Here is a 12750-nt window from a genome sequence, read left to right as displayed (position 1 = left end):
TGGCTTTAGACCTCAACTGCGCTAGTATTGGCCATGGCTTGGAGTTACATAAAAATGTCAATGTTCAGGACAGCCGCAGCATACTCCAACGACGATGAGATCATAGCCGCGGTGGCCGTCCTCACCCAGATGCCACAAAAACGCCCTTGGGGAGGTTCAGTCCCAGGCCACAAGACATACAAGCGTGATCGACTTGCAGCAGACTGGCAGCTGAATCAGGACTACTTCATTGAACGTCCACTTTACAATGAGGAGCATTTCAGAAGGAGGTACAATCTTTGGTCCAGTTTCTATGTCCATGACACTTTGTTTTAATTTGATAAAAAATTGTAATTTTTGGCTGTAGGTTTCGCATGAGACGGGAATTGTTCCTTCGGATAGTGGATGAGGTCACAACCAAAAATAGGTTTTTCCAACAGAGGAGGGATGCTGCTGGGCAGTTAGGATTCTCTGCTCTTCACAAGTGCACGGTGGCTTTGAAGATGCTAGCATATGGTGGCCCAGCTGATGAGTTAGATGATCATTTGAAAATGGGAGAGAGTACTGCCCTCGAGACCCTGAAGGAATTTGTGATGACTGTGGTCAAGTTGTTTGGCAAAGAATTTCTTCGTCCTCCTAGAAGTGAGGAGATAGAGCACATATTAAACGTCAATTTGGCCAGAGGTTTCCCGGGAATGATAGGCAGCATCGATTGCATGCACTGGGAATGGTCTAGCTGCCCAACTGGTTGGCAAGGCATGTACAGAGGGCATAAAGGCAAGCCAACTCTAATACTTGAGGCAGTGGCAACAGAGGATCTTAGGATTTGGCATGCTTACTTTGGTTTACCGGGGTCTCACAATGACATTAATGTTTTGCATCGTTCGAATGTTTTTGATGATTTGGCTAACGGGAGGGCACCCTCTGTTGAGTTCCATGTCAATGGCAACATCTATTCCCTTGGATACTATCTAGCAGATGGCATCTATCTCGAGTGGGCTACACTAGTGAAAAGCATACCAATGCCAGTTAGCAACAAGCAAAAAGTTTTTTCAGAGCGACAAGAGTCATGTAGAAAGGATGTGGAGAGAGCTTTTGGTGTCCTATAGGCTAAGTGGAAAATCTTGCATAGGCCAGCTCGTTTATGGAATCCAAAAGTACTTAATTCCATCATGCGTGCTTGTGTCATACTTCACAACATGGTTGTTGAAGATGAGCGCGGGGTTCAGCTGCCGATTGTGCACCCATCAGAATGGCCTGGAGTGGCTGACCCACCTATTAACCAGGATAGAGAAATCCGGGGAGTTGAGAAACTTGTTGATGCACAAAACATTATTCAGGACAGAGAGACGGCAGCATTGCTTCAGCACGACCTGATGGAACACTTGTGGAAGCTATACGGCCAATGCTCTAGTCCTTTTGCTCCTAATCACAGGAACATAAGTTTGTAGTTGTAGGTTTAGTTTCCTGATGTATTTTGTTGGCAGACTGATCATAGAGTCTGTAAGTGTAGGCTCAGTTGCCTGATGTATTTTGTTGGCAGCTCACGTGTTTCTAAAGTCTGTAGTTGTAGAAACTATATATACTAGTTGCCTGATGATCCTAATTACAGGAGCTTTTGTATTTTGTTGTCTAATTATAATAAATATATTATATTTCGAAGCTACCCATTTTTCCTCTATTTTTACCGTATGTATGACAAACTGACAGAGTTTCAGTATCCCCAACCAAGACAATACTGCAGCACCACCTCCCAGCAAAGAAAATATTGCACTATTGCAGCACCACCTCCCAGCCAAGAAAATATTGCAGCACCACCTCCCAGCCTGACAGTGATTCCAAATCCAATCACAACCAAGCATATTGCAAAGAGAAGCCACAAATAGACCTTCAGCTGCAAAGTGAAACTGATAGACTGAACACGGTACATTACCATAAGCCACAAATAGTTGCACACATGAAGTTCACAAGGCTGAACAAAGTACATTGCTAGATTATAGGAATAGTTGCATACAATACATATGTTCACGATTCAATATAACAGGTGTTCACAACATTACATGGTGTTCTAGTCAACTGAATGAAAGTTGCACACACAGTACAAAGGTTCACGACAGATAACATGAATAGATTCACATGATACAAAAGTTCAACTCAAGTGAACTTTTTTGAACATATATTCAACACACACGTTCCTTAGTCTTCATTGTTCGAGGGGCCGATGAACCCTCTGCTCTCCATGATTTTCCGCTGTATGCCAAGATAATAGTTTTTTAGATAAGCGGGGACCTTCTCAATGTCAACCGACATAATACTAGCCTCAGCTGTGATCAGTTGAGCCTCTGATTCCTTCTCCCTAATCTTATTTTCCTTCTTTTGCTGTTGCATACTCATCTTCATATGCTTCTTCTGAAGGTCAAAAAGATCCCTTTGAATCTTAATTTTTTCATCCTTCCTGCTAAGGATTTCAGCCATTTGCTGGTCTTGCTTCTGTTCGGTCTTCTCTGATTTCTCCTACAACCGCTGTAGGACTTCAACAGCCGTACTGGATGATGAGGTCTCTGCGAAGCTCTTTGATCTACGCCTCTTCGCACTATCCCTGCCCTCAGGCCGTGATGTGTCTATATTGTCATTCCCAGATTCTGCATGGCCTTGAGTTGCAGGAGATGGCATTACATCAGGTGATGTAGAGTTGTTTAGCTCAAGAAACTTATTGTTCCATTTGGCCTCCTTTTGAAGTTTTTTCCAGCAATGCATGATGGTAAAAGGTTCTGTCCTCTCGTACATTTTTACAGCATCATCTATCTGCGCATATGGATATAGATTACACCGGTGAAAGCCACTTACTATATAGAAAGTAAAACAAAGCAAGCTATAGAAATCAGATAGATAGATATGCAGTGCCTACAGTTTTTGGCTCAAGAAAGGGACAAGCAGATGAAGCAACTGATGTCAAGCACAATTGCAAGAAATTAGCAAACAATGCTGCAAACAGTTTATACCATACTTGCCACAAAACTGATTGTCTGATACCAACATTATATTAGAAACTTCATCAACTGACAAAAAATTTGTGAATGAACAAATAGGCAAGCACAGCGAGCTGTTAAGTAACTCAAGTCTGACAGAACTAAGCCTGACACAAGGAACTGAAAAAAAAACATGATGTCAACATGAAATTGGGAACAATATGCAGGTACAGACATGGCATCACACGCAAGATATCACAAGGAGATTCAGATTTAAACTAAAACCAGAGCTCACATCCTCCATGTGTTTAGAAACAAAACCTACAGGGTTTTGGCTCTCAAGAAAGCAGATGAAGCAACTGATCACAATTCACAAGCACTATTGCAAGAAATTAGCAAGCCATGCTACCAACAGTTTATACTGAAATCATTCTCGCATTGAGGTGCTAAAGAATTGAATAGAGTATTAAAAGCAATGAACCAAAGATCTATTGAAAATAAACATATACAAATTAGAGAGATGGAGGACAACATCAGTGAAAGTATACCCGATCCTGCTCATTTTTTCCGCTCTCATTCAGCCTATCAATAGATTCTTTGAGCCCACAGAACTTGTTCATCGCTCTTTGGATCAATGCCCACCTATGTTGAATCGCAATCTGGCTACGGTTGGACCCTTCAGGCTTATGCTCATTGAAATAATCATGCATCCTCTTGTAATAACCACCCGAAGTCTGATTCACACCTGCAAGACACCATGTTATTTGGGCATCAAAGGGACAAAGATTTCTTAAAAAATGTTGTAAACTATTACCAGTAATAGGGTCTTTGCTAATATTTAGAAATGCCGAACACACCACAGTGTCCTCCTCGTTGGTGAATGCAGTTCCTCTCCTAGCCACTTTTCCCTTTTTTCGGGGCCTCTGTGCTTTCAATGTTGGAGCGTCCTGAGACACATGGTTGTTGTCAATAGAGAACCCCTGACTAGGTTGCCCATTCATAGGTGGGCCAGACATCTGGGAGGAGCCATGCATGTTGAACTAGTCATAAGAAGAATTGTTAATCATCGATTCATTGATATATAAATAGAACAAACCATCAGATTCATGGCTGCAATAAACCTAGGGGTCTGGATGAACATCCAGAGATTGCAAAGCAGCAGAATAACCAAAAGCCCATTGATCTGCCCTAAACATTTCTTCAGATTCGCCAGGGTGCCCACTTGAGCCACTAAAAATGTTATCCATCCTCCTATTGCAACAAAGATACAATTAAACATGGCACAAAATATGCATAGAACTTAACACATAGGCATACATGCATGGTACATGATTCTTTGCATCATAGGAGAAAGGGATTTGGTATTGAATTTATGTAAACATAGTTCTCTGTTTCACAGGGGGATAATCTGCTACTAAATCACAAGCAGGTTCCCAATCCATCCCCAAATCCTCAAATCAGCAGAGCCGGCAAGGACACAAGTAGCAGGGTCAGCTGGTTCCCCATCCATCCCCAAATCCCCAAACCAGTGAATCACTAAATCAATCCATCACCTACAAGGCGGGCTGCCCAGGGAGCTGCGGCTGCCGGCGCAAGCGTGTGGTGGCGGCGAGCGGCGAGAGCGGAGCCACGGAGGCGCAGTCGAGCGACAGCGGCAGTGGCAGGCCAGCGGCGGCGCAGTCGAGCGGCCCCAGCAGCGCAGGCGAGCGGTGCCGCCGAGCGGCGAGCAGCTAGGACGGAGCCACAGAGGCAGGAAACGGAGGCGCATTCGAGCGGCAGCGCAGGCGAGCAGCAGCGGCAGCGCAGGCGAGCTGCATCGACAGCGCAGGCGAGCAGCAGCGCAGGCGAGCGGCAGCGGCCTCACGTCGTCCTCCTGCCTACGGTGGGGTTGGAGTCGTATCTTCGAAGCCTAGCTCGGTGATGCCGCCGAGGCCGAGACGCCGACGGCCCAATCGCCTGCGCGTGCGTGTTCCTCTTCTTTCCCCTCCCGCGAAACGGTTGCAGACTTGCGGTCGACGAGAGAGAGAGAGACGGACAGAGGACCTATATTTGGGTCTCGACTCGCTACCGATGCAAAATGCATCGTTCATTTGCGTATGCCGTTGGACGTCGTTTTTTTGTGTTGAACGATGCAAAATGGGTTTGGGTGCCGTAATGGCTACCCGGTTGGAGGTCTAAGGCTGCGATCTTGCACATTTTTTCTCCACATGTCACTACCAAAAATAATAAATAGGATGCTACAATCGTAAGGTCCATTTCAAACATAAGGAATTTTATATGAACTAGCAAAGATGTCCGTGCATTGCAACGGGAGAAAAAAAAACAGTATCTCTAGGCCATTAGACTTGATTCAACCTAAATGATCACCTCACCTTCCTCCATAACTCACCTTCCACCATTGAGTACTACAGCTCAAATCCAGAGCACGTGTTTCTTTCCTATCCGCAGCTACGTGGCACAATAATGTTAATTTTGTGTGACAATATTTATACTTTTTCTATAAAATATGGTCAAATTTAAAATAGTTTTACTTAAGATAATTCCGATTTCATTTTAGGCGAAGTGAGTATAAGAAAGAGTCTTCTCTAAACAATAGTAGTAGTAGTAACCATAATGGCTCCGTTCGGCTTGCTGGCTGAAAAATACTGTTCTAACTAAATTATTGTAAGAGAAAAACACTGTTCCGGCTGAAAAAACAAGCTGAACAATCCGGTTTCTGGGTAAGCCGAACGGGGCCATTAACATGCACATTACTTTCCACTACATTGTTATGCTTTAAGTGATTACATTTCGACCCCAAGATCTGGTGATGGACAGCTAAGGATGTCCTCATGTATATATGTATTCAGATGGTTTATTTGGATCATCAAGCTAACAACGAATGCAATTGAGGAGCAAGGCAGAGCACGTTCCTTAGTAGTGCAAACCGATTCGGTCCACGTGCTAGCAACATTTTCTTTTTACTGGAGAGCGTCGTCCACGTGCTAGCAAAAACCGATTCGATCCGTGCACGATGCGTGCTTGTTTTGGTGTGGGCGGGTGTTGGAGTCCTTATACAGTCTGTTTTGTTTTCTTTGTTGGTTTTTCATATCTGTTACAACTCTGCTGCGCTGCGTCGGAAGGTTACACGGATTAGTTAGAGAAGGCCGGATCAAAATAATGGTACCAGAAAAGAGGAGGAAATTTTGCCTCTTTATTATTAAGTATAAATATAAATTATATAAAACATTTATAGGATTAATTCAGTTTCACATGAAAAACACACGATTGTAAAAAAAAAATCCTGTGTTTCGAGAAAGGCCTAGACCTCTTTCACTGTGGAGCCACGGCGGTCCCCGCAGCCCAAGTTATACAATGTGTCCACATGGCACAGTGCTTATTTGAAGTTGTCTGAAATCCATGGCAGTGTGAAGCTTGACACAAGTGCTCGTGGAGGCATCACTCTACAGCGATCATGGATTATTTACTGCTGGCTGATTTAGTGTGAGAGAAAAATATTATTCCAGCTTATAATCCACGATCGTATACAGGAAAGCATCCCCTCGCCCTGCCTCGAGGTCGGCACACCACGCCCTGCCGCTCGCAGCAAACACGTCAGAATGTGCAGTCGTGGCGAAGCACGCCCACCTTTCTTGTGTAACATGGACAGAAATTCGGTGACTAGCAGAAATGTCCACAATACGAGGCATTAATCCGACCTCCACGCTACAACTACAAGAAAAATACAGAGAACTACTCAATCCAGGTAGTCCTAATTTGCACGCTCACACAGCCACCAAAATTGCATCGCATCTCAGCTCACAGCATCAATAATACCACTGACAACACTAAAAGGTGCAGTGTTCCGGCAGCCTCGTAGCGCCGGCAGCCACCGCTCCTGGGCCTGGCCCTCGTCACAGCCACGCCGCCGGACCGGTACGCGACGCCGGCGTTCCACCCCGCAGGTATGGCGTTGCTGGCGACGAGCACCCTGCCAGAGCTGAAGGTGAGGCGGATGTTGAAGGGGCCCTGGAGGACGGAGCCGGAGTTGATCTTCCACACGGCGCCCCACGATTGCTGCATCAGCACCCACTGCCCCGTCCCCGTCCCCGTCCCGCCCTGCTGCATGATGTCCACGGAGTAGAGGTCGCTGTCGCTGTCCTCGTACTCGATCAGCACGGCCAGGTAGTTCGGGTTGGAGCCCGACTCCACCGAGAAGGTTACGTCCACGCCAGGCCACTCGCACTGCACCCTGCACAATCGCATGGCGTTTGCGTTTATATATACAACTGAAAAGCACATGGCAGTTACGGAGCATTGGTAGAAAATCTCTTCCGAAGAAGCATACATTCATGTGCACATGACATACCGGGTATACTGGATTTGGATGGCGCCGGCGCCACGCAGCTGGCTCTCCTGCCCGGGCTTCGCCAAGGCACCGAACGCTGTCCCGCTCATGTCCAAATGGACCTGCTCATCGGGACACGGGCAATCAGGGCACTCGTCGGTGATGACGACAGTCACCGGGTTACCAGAGCAAGCCTCATTGCCAGTGCATACAACCTGTTGAGTAATTAATCTTCCGAATGTCAAAAGGCAGGCGTGAACGAGCATGATGCCTGAATCTCTGAGGTATACACACCTGATAGCAAGAGCCACAGCCCTTGCCAGAATCGTAGATGGAAGAGCAGCCAGCGGCAATCATGGATGAGAAGGGTGGCTGGTCCACAGCATTCTGGTATCCACACGCGCCACCTACAATATATTTCATGCAAATTACTTTACAAGGTGCACCAGTTTGGTGGAGCAAATACATGGTAATTAAGTGGTGACTATGGTGCTTTGACTTTTATGTTATGTATGTAATCTCTTACCGTTAGTTCCGGCACCATCAGCTGTGCCATACCATGTAGCAATGCCATTGGACCAACCATAGAGCTCACGGCGGAACTCAGTGGATGCACATGGGTGGAGGAAAAAAGCGAAAGCTGTGATGGCAATGGAAAACAGCAGCTGGAGCGTGGAAGCCATACAACACACCCTGTGACAGGTAGCACAGAGAATGTGAGAGAGTAGTGTTTCACTGCTGTGATGGAAAGTTTGCATAAGGACGCAGTGAAGGACAGAAGAACAGGCAGGGGCTCTATTTGGCCATTTGGGAAACGAGTTATAGTTACATGATTTAGTACTGCAGTTTCTCTAATGTAGAAGGCATTAGACACTCACTACCAAACAGCAATTCAGTAGGCAATTGGCAACTGGGAGTAAATTTGGAAGAGTTCTAAGTTGCCTGCTAATGAAGTATGTTCAACGAAGTTGTTATGAGAAGGCAACCCATACTAAAAAAAAGGGGGGGGGGGGGGGGGGGGTACCCAGTGCAGAGAGCTCCCGCTCTGTGCGGGGTCTGGGGAAGGTGTCAGTGGCAAGCCTTACCCTCGCCTGTGCAATGCGAGGAGACCGCGACTCAAACCCGGGACCTTCCGGTCACAGGCGGTAAGACTCTACCGCTTGCACTAGGCCCGCCCTTCAAAAGGCAACCCATACTCATCAAATCAAAATATTTGCATGAGATCCTGAATTGTTTACTCAGACCTTACTCCTATGTACCTTTTTTTAACCCAAGGAAGACCTTAAAATATGTAATCCAATTATAATGGAATTCAACTTTATTACATCTAACACTCTCAAAGATGATATGGTGGATTTATGACCTATTTCATCAAAAGATCTACAACGAAACTGAATAAGTCTAGGTGGTTGCAGACAGAAGTTAGAGCTTGTAGGTGTAATTCAAGGTCATAGTTACCAAGTCGAACTCCTACAGAGTGGTGAATATAGAATTCGGTAAACATAAGCAATCTGATAAATCCCGATTGGCCGATTATGAATGCAACAACCCTTTTTTAGGCCATTAGTTTCAATTTCCTACATAGTGGGAGTCTCTAGGGGCAAGCATATATTAACTCCAATCAATTTTATCCTTACCTGAATTTTCATAAAAAAATATACTGATACAGTAGCAAATCCAATTGATTTTACCAGGACCTGAATTTTCATAAAAAGTATTCTTATATGGTAGCAATCAAAAGTCAATAAAAAAAACACAAATCTGAGAATATTTTCATCTTTGTTCTCACACAATGAAATGCTACATCTAGGCTGCGGTTTATCAAAGATTAGCTACTCATGATCAACTGATTTCTTAACAATTAACCTCTGCATAGATTTGGTACCATGATTCATGATAGCCTCAGCCGACATATATTCGGTCACAAGTCTCTGATAAATAGGCATGATTAAAAGATTCACATAAGAAGTCAAAGTGCTATGCCAATAAGATGGCATCTTTTGATCACTTTACAACTTCATATCTATTTGAATGAACTTAAACATATCATAACAGAAAAGGAACCAGAACATCCAATTTGCATGCTCACAGAACCACCAGAACATCCAATGTGCTTCTAGCATAAACCTTGGTTGAGTCTAGAAGGATCAAGCAATGGCTTCCTACAAGGAATCTAGTAGAAGCAAAATTTTGGCTTGGCGACCTTGAGCACATTTGGGTAAACCAGCTGAGATAAGAACTTGCCATTCACCCCCCTCACCCTGAACTCAAACAAATCCAAACCTTGTTTAACCATACTTCCACAAAGACTAGAGCCATTAGAGAACCAAATGTGCATATCTTTGGGTCTGTAACTGCCACCTACAAGCATCTTTTATATCAGATACATTGTTCCACTAATGGTCAGGCTTGTTTGTATACTAGTAGCTATGTTGAGTGAACTCTTGTTCCTCTGAAAACAAGAACCAGCTGGAACATTTGTGCTAAGTATATTAGTTAGTGGAACCTGAAGTGTCAATTTTCGTTACCACTCTGAACGAAGGTGCCAATAAGGCGACAGCTGAGGGTTCTTACCTGCCGGACTTTGGAGACCACCGTGCTCTGTGAATCCGTCTTCCTCTGCTCACCAACAGCACAAAGCATACAACGGCAGAAGAGTGGAATTCAGTAGACCTGTAGGCTGTAGATACAGTAGTAAGCAACGGTCAAAAGCAGGGTCGAGCACGCAACCGCAATGCCCACGCGCCACCAGCCCGAGCCGCGGGCCGCGGCCGCCGTCCCCCTCCCCCACCGCAGCAACGCGCACGCCCCTCTCGCCGCCGCCCGCCGCGGAGGGCACAATGCCGTCAAAGGCCGGCACGAATCCGGCAAACAGCGAGCCTCGAGCGGCACCAACCGCACCTGCGGCGGACCTGAGCCTGCGGGTTCCAGCCGCCCGGGGACACGGTGCTTGCAGCGACGAGGTTGGGGCTGTGGTTAGGCGCTAGGGGGTTGGGTTCGGACCGAGGAATGGACAAGCTAGCGTCGTGGAACTGCCGCGGCGCGTGGAGGCGGAGCGGGAATCGGGATGCGAGCACCGGAGATTGGAGAGAAAGAAGCGGGGTTTATGCTCGCTCTTGTTGGAAAAATCCAGAGATGACGTGGAGAGCGACTCGCATAGTCACATTTACCTCGTTTGGGTTGATGATGAATTGATGATGCCATCACTGTCAGTCAAGTACCATCAACCATCCCCACGTGGCGGCCACGTCACCTCCCGAATTCAGAGGGAGAACTGGAGAGAAGAAGAAAATGGCATCGATTGTCTCTTACGTTGTGTCTATGCTTAAACGACAGCTAATGCCTGGTTTAGTTCTAAAAATTTTTACCCTAAAATATTACATTGAATCTTATGGCACATGTATGGAGTATTAAATATAGACGAAAAAAACTAATTACATAGTTTGGTTGGAAATCACGAGACGAATGTTTTAAAACTAATTAGTCCATGATTAGCCATAAGTGCTACAGTAACTAACATGCGCTAACGATGGATTAATTAGGCTTAATAAATTCGTCTTGCAGTTTCCAAGCGAGCTATGTAATTATTTTTTTTATTAGTATCCGAAAACCCTTTCCGATATCTCCGAAACATCCGATGTGACGTCCAAAAATTTTTATTTCGCGAACTAAACACCCCTAAGCTAAGAGGAATGGACAGCAAGTCGGCAACATTCAGCCTGTTGCTTATAAGCCATGATTTATCAGCCAACGAACATTATTTTTCTCTCACATCAAATCAGCCAACAGTACTTTCAGCCATGACTTATAAACCAAACCAGCCCAAACGAACAGGGCATAGATTTCGTAACATTCAGGGAAGCTCACTAGAAAACCTTGTTCTCGAGTCTTGAATCGACTACTAGGTGTATCCAACCTGGATTCAACGTTAAGGCAGAGAACTCTAGAGAATCATAGCATACTGCATACACATATATAGCTCTTATGTTGTCTCTAAGCTTACAGGACAGCTAAGCTAAGAGAGGAATTAAAAAGACGGCTTGTCGGTAACATCATTCTTGTTCTAATTCTTTGGCAAGCGATGCAAACCCAATCATGATTCACTTTATCTGGTTAGGCTGTGTTGGGCTGGCTACAATCGGCTGGCTGATCAGTTTTTTTTAGTCGGAGCAGTGTTTTTCTCTTAAAAAAACCCAGCTGTTACCGTCTTTTCGTGTAGGGCCAGAATTTCAATTTTCAAACCAAGCGCTCAAGTGCCACGTCCCCAAATTTTCCAATAATATCCAGAAAAAATTTAGCAACATATAGGAGTAGAATAGAAATCTCCTGAGTTAAACAAATAAGTCAAGGTTATAGTGTGATCATGGCTTTTCCTCTCGTTGCTTGCTTGAGCACCGGTAGTACTTAGCAGGTTGGATACACCTTGGTGGTGTTTAGTTGGGTGAATTTTGGATTTTGGACTACTGTAGCACTTTCGTTTTTATTTAGCAATTAATGTTCAATCATGGTCTAATTAGGCTCAAAACGTTCGTCTCGCGATTTTCAACTAAACTGTGTAATTAGTTTTTTTTCGCCTATATTTAATGTTCCATGCACGTATCGCAAGATTCGATGTGATGGGTACTGTAGCACTTTTTTGGATTTTGGCCTGCGAACTAAACACGGGCCTAGTAGTCGATTCAAGACTCGAGAACAAGAACAAGGTTTTCTAGTGAGCTTCCCTGAACGTTACAAAATCTACGCCCTGTTCGTTTGGGCTGGTTTGACTTATAAGTCATGACTGAAAGTACTGTTGACTGGTTTGGTGTAGGATAAAAATACTGTTCGTTGGCTGATAAGCCATGACTTATAAGCCAAATACGATCAAACGAACAGGCTATTAGACCCTAGACTAAACCTAGCTAGCTTCCCTGAATGTTACAGAATCTAGCAACTTAGAGCCTGTTTGGTTCACCCCCACTAAAATTTAACTAAATTTTAGTCACTGTTAGTTACTAAAATGCCAAACACCCTTACTAAAAGAGGTCACTAAAGTTTAGTGATTTTAGTGTTGATGCAAAAGTGGATCTGCAAACACAAAGGGCTAATACCCGAATCGATATCCAAGGCGTGCCAGTCGATTTGTCCTGTTAATCGACAAGGATGAAGATACGAGCACTTTGGTCCTGACAACAGCGATACGCCCGGAAGTCACGGCCAAGAGGTACTCACGCGGAACTCGAGGATCGCCGAAGGTCGCACTGAAGCGATGCAGCTCGCCGAATCAATGAGAACTCGTAAAAAGGAAAAATAATGCAAATTGACGAAGTCGCCGAAAAGTAAGTATATGTAAATAGGAGTAAAAATTGGTTTTGATATTGATTGATATATTTTTTCATTACATTGCCACTCACTCCATATTTATACCCTGATCTAAAGAGACACAACCAAACACAACTAGGACACCAAACCCATATCTAAGGAAACACGTGACTC

At 44.8% G+C, this 12750-nt stretch overlaps 2 protein-coding genes and 1 pseudogene across 3 annotated transcripts; 1 reads left to right on the top strand and 2 right to left on the bottom strand.

Moving 5' to 3' along the window:
* Nucleotides 1–33: 33 nt before the first annotated feature.
* LOC136451769 (uncharacterized) lies at nt 34–2059 on the top strand (annotated as a pseudogene).
* Nucleotides 2060–2408: 349 nt separating this feature from the next.
* On the bottom strand, nt 2409–4231 carry LOC136472169 (uncharacterized). Of its 2 annotated transcripts, XM_066469908.1 has the most exons (4): nt 4070–4231; nt 3763–3988; nt 3497–3693; nt 2409–2784 (listed from the first exon to the last, which is right to left on the bottom strand). In XM_066469908.1, exons 2-4 carry the CDS (start codon nt 3980–3982, stop codon nt 2494–2496), a joined length of 708 nt encoding a protein of 235 aa, XP_066326005.1. In that variant the 5' UTR covers nt 3983–3988; nt 4070–4231; the 3' UTR covers nt 2409–2493. The 2 variants fall into 2 exon arrangements, 1 of the variants encoding a protein (XP_066326005.1); XR_010762287.1 differs by lacking the exon at nt 3763–3988 and having other exon boundaries at nt 4045–4231.
* Nucleotides 4232–6655: 2424 nt separating this feature from the next.
* On the bottom strand, nt 6656–10409 carry LOC136472182 (expansin-B12-like). Its single transcript, XM_066469918.1, has 6 exons — nt 10353–10409; nt 9850–9948; nt 7802–7968; nt 7570–7682; nt 7297–7490; nt 6656–7179 (listed from the first exon to the last, which is right to left on the bottom strand). Exons 3-6 carry the CDS (start codon nt 7956–7958, stop codon nt 6747–6749), a joined length of 897 nt encoding a protein of 298 aa, XP_066326015.1. The 5' UTR covers nt 7959–7968; nt 9850–9948; nt 10353–10409; the 3' UTR covers nt 6656–6746.
* Between the last annotated feature and the right edge of the window lie 2341 nt (nt 10410–12750).

The sequence above is a fragment of the Miscanthus floridulus genome, chromosome 1, assembly GCF_019320115.1.
Source record: "Miscanthus floridulus cultivar M001 chromosome 1, ASM1932011v1, whole genome shotgun sequence".
NCBI lineage: Eukaryota > Viridiplantae > Streptophyta > Magnoliopsida > Poales > Poaceae > Miscanthus > Miscanthus floridulus.
The sequence above is the reverse complement of the archived record's forward strand: the minus strand, read 5'-3'. Positions and strand labels throughout refer to the sequence as shown.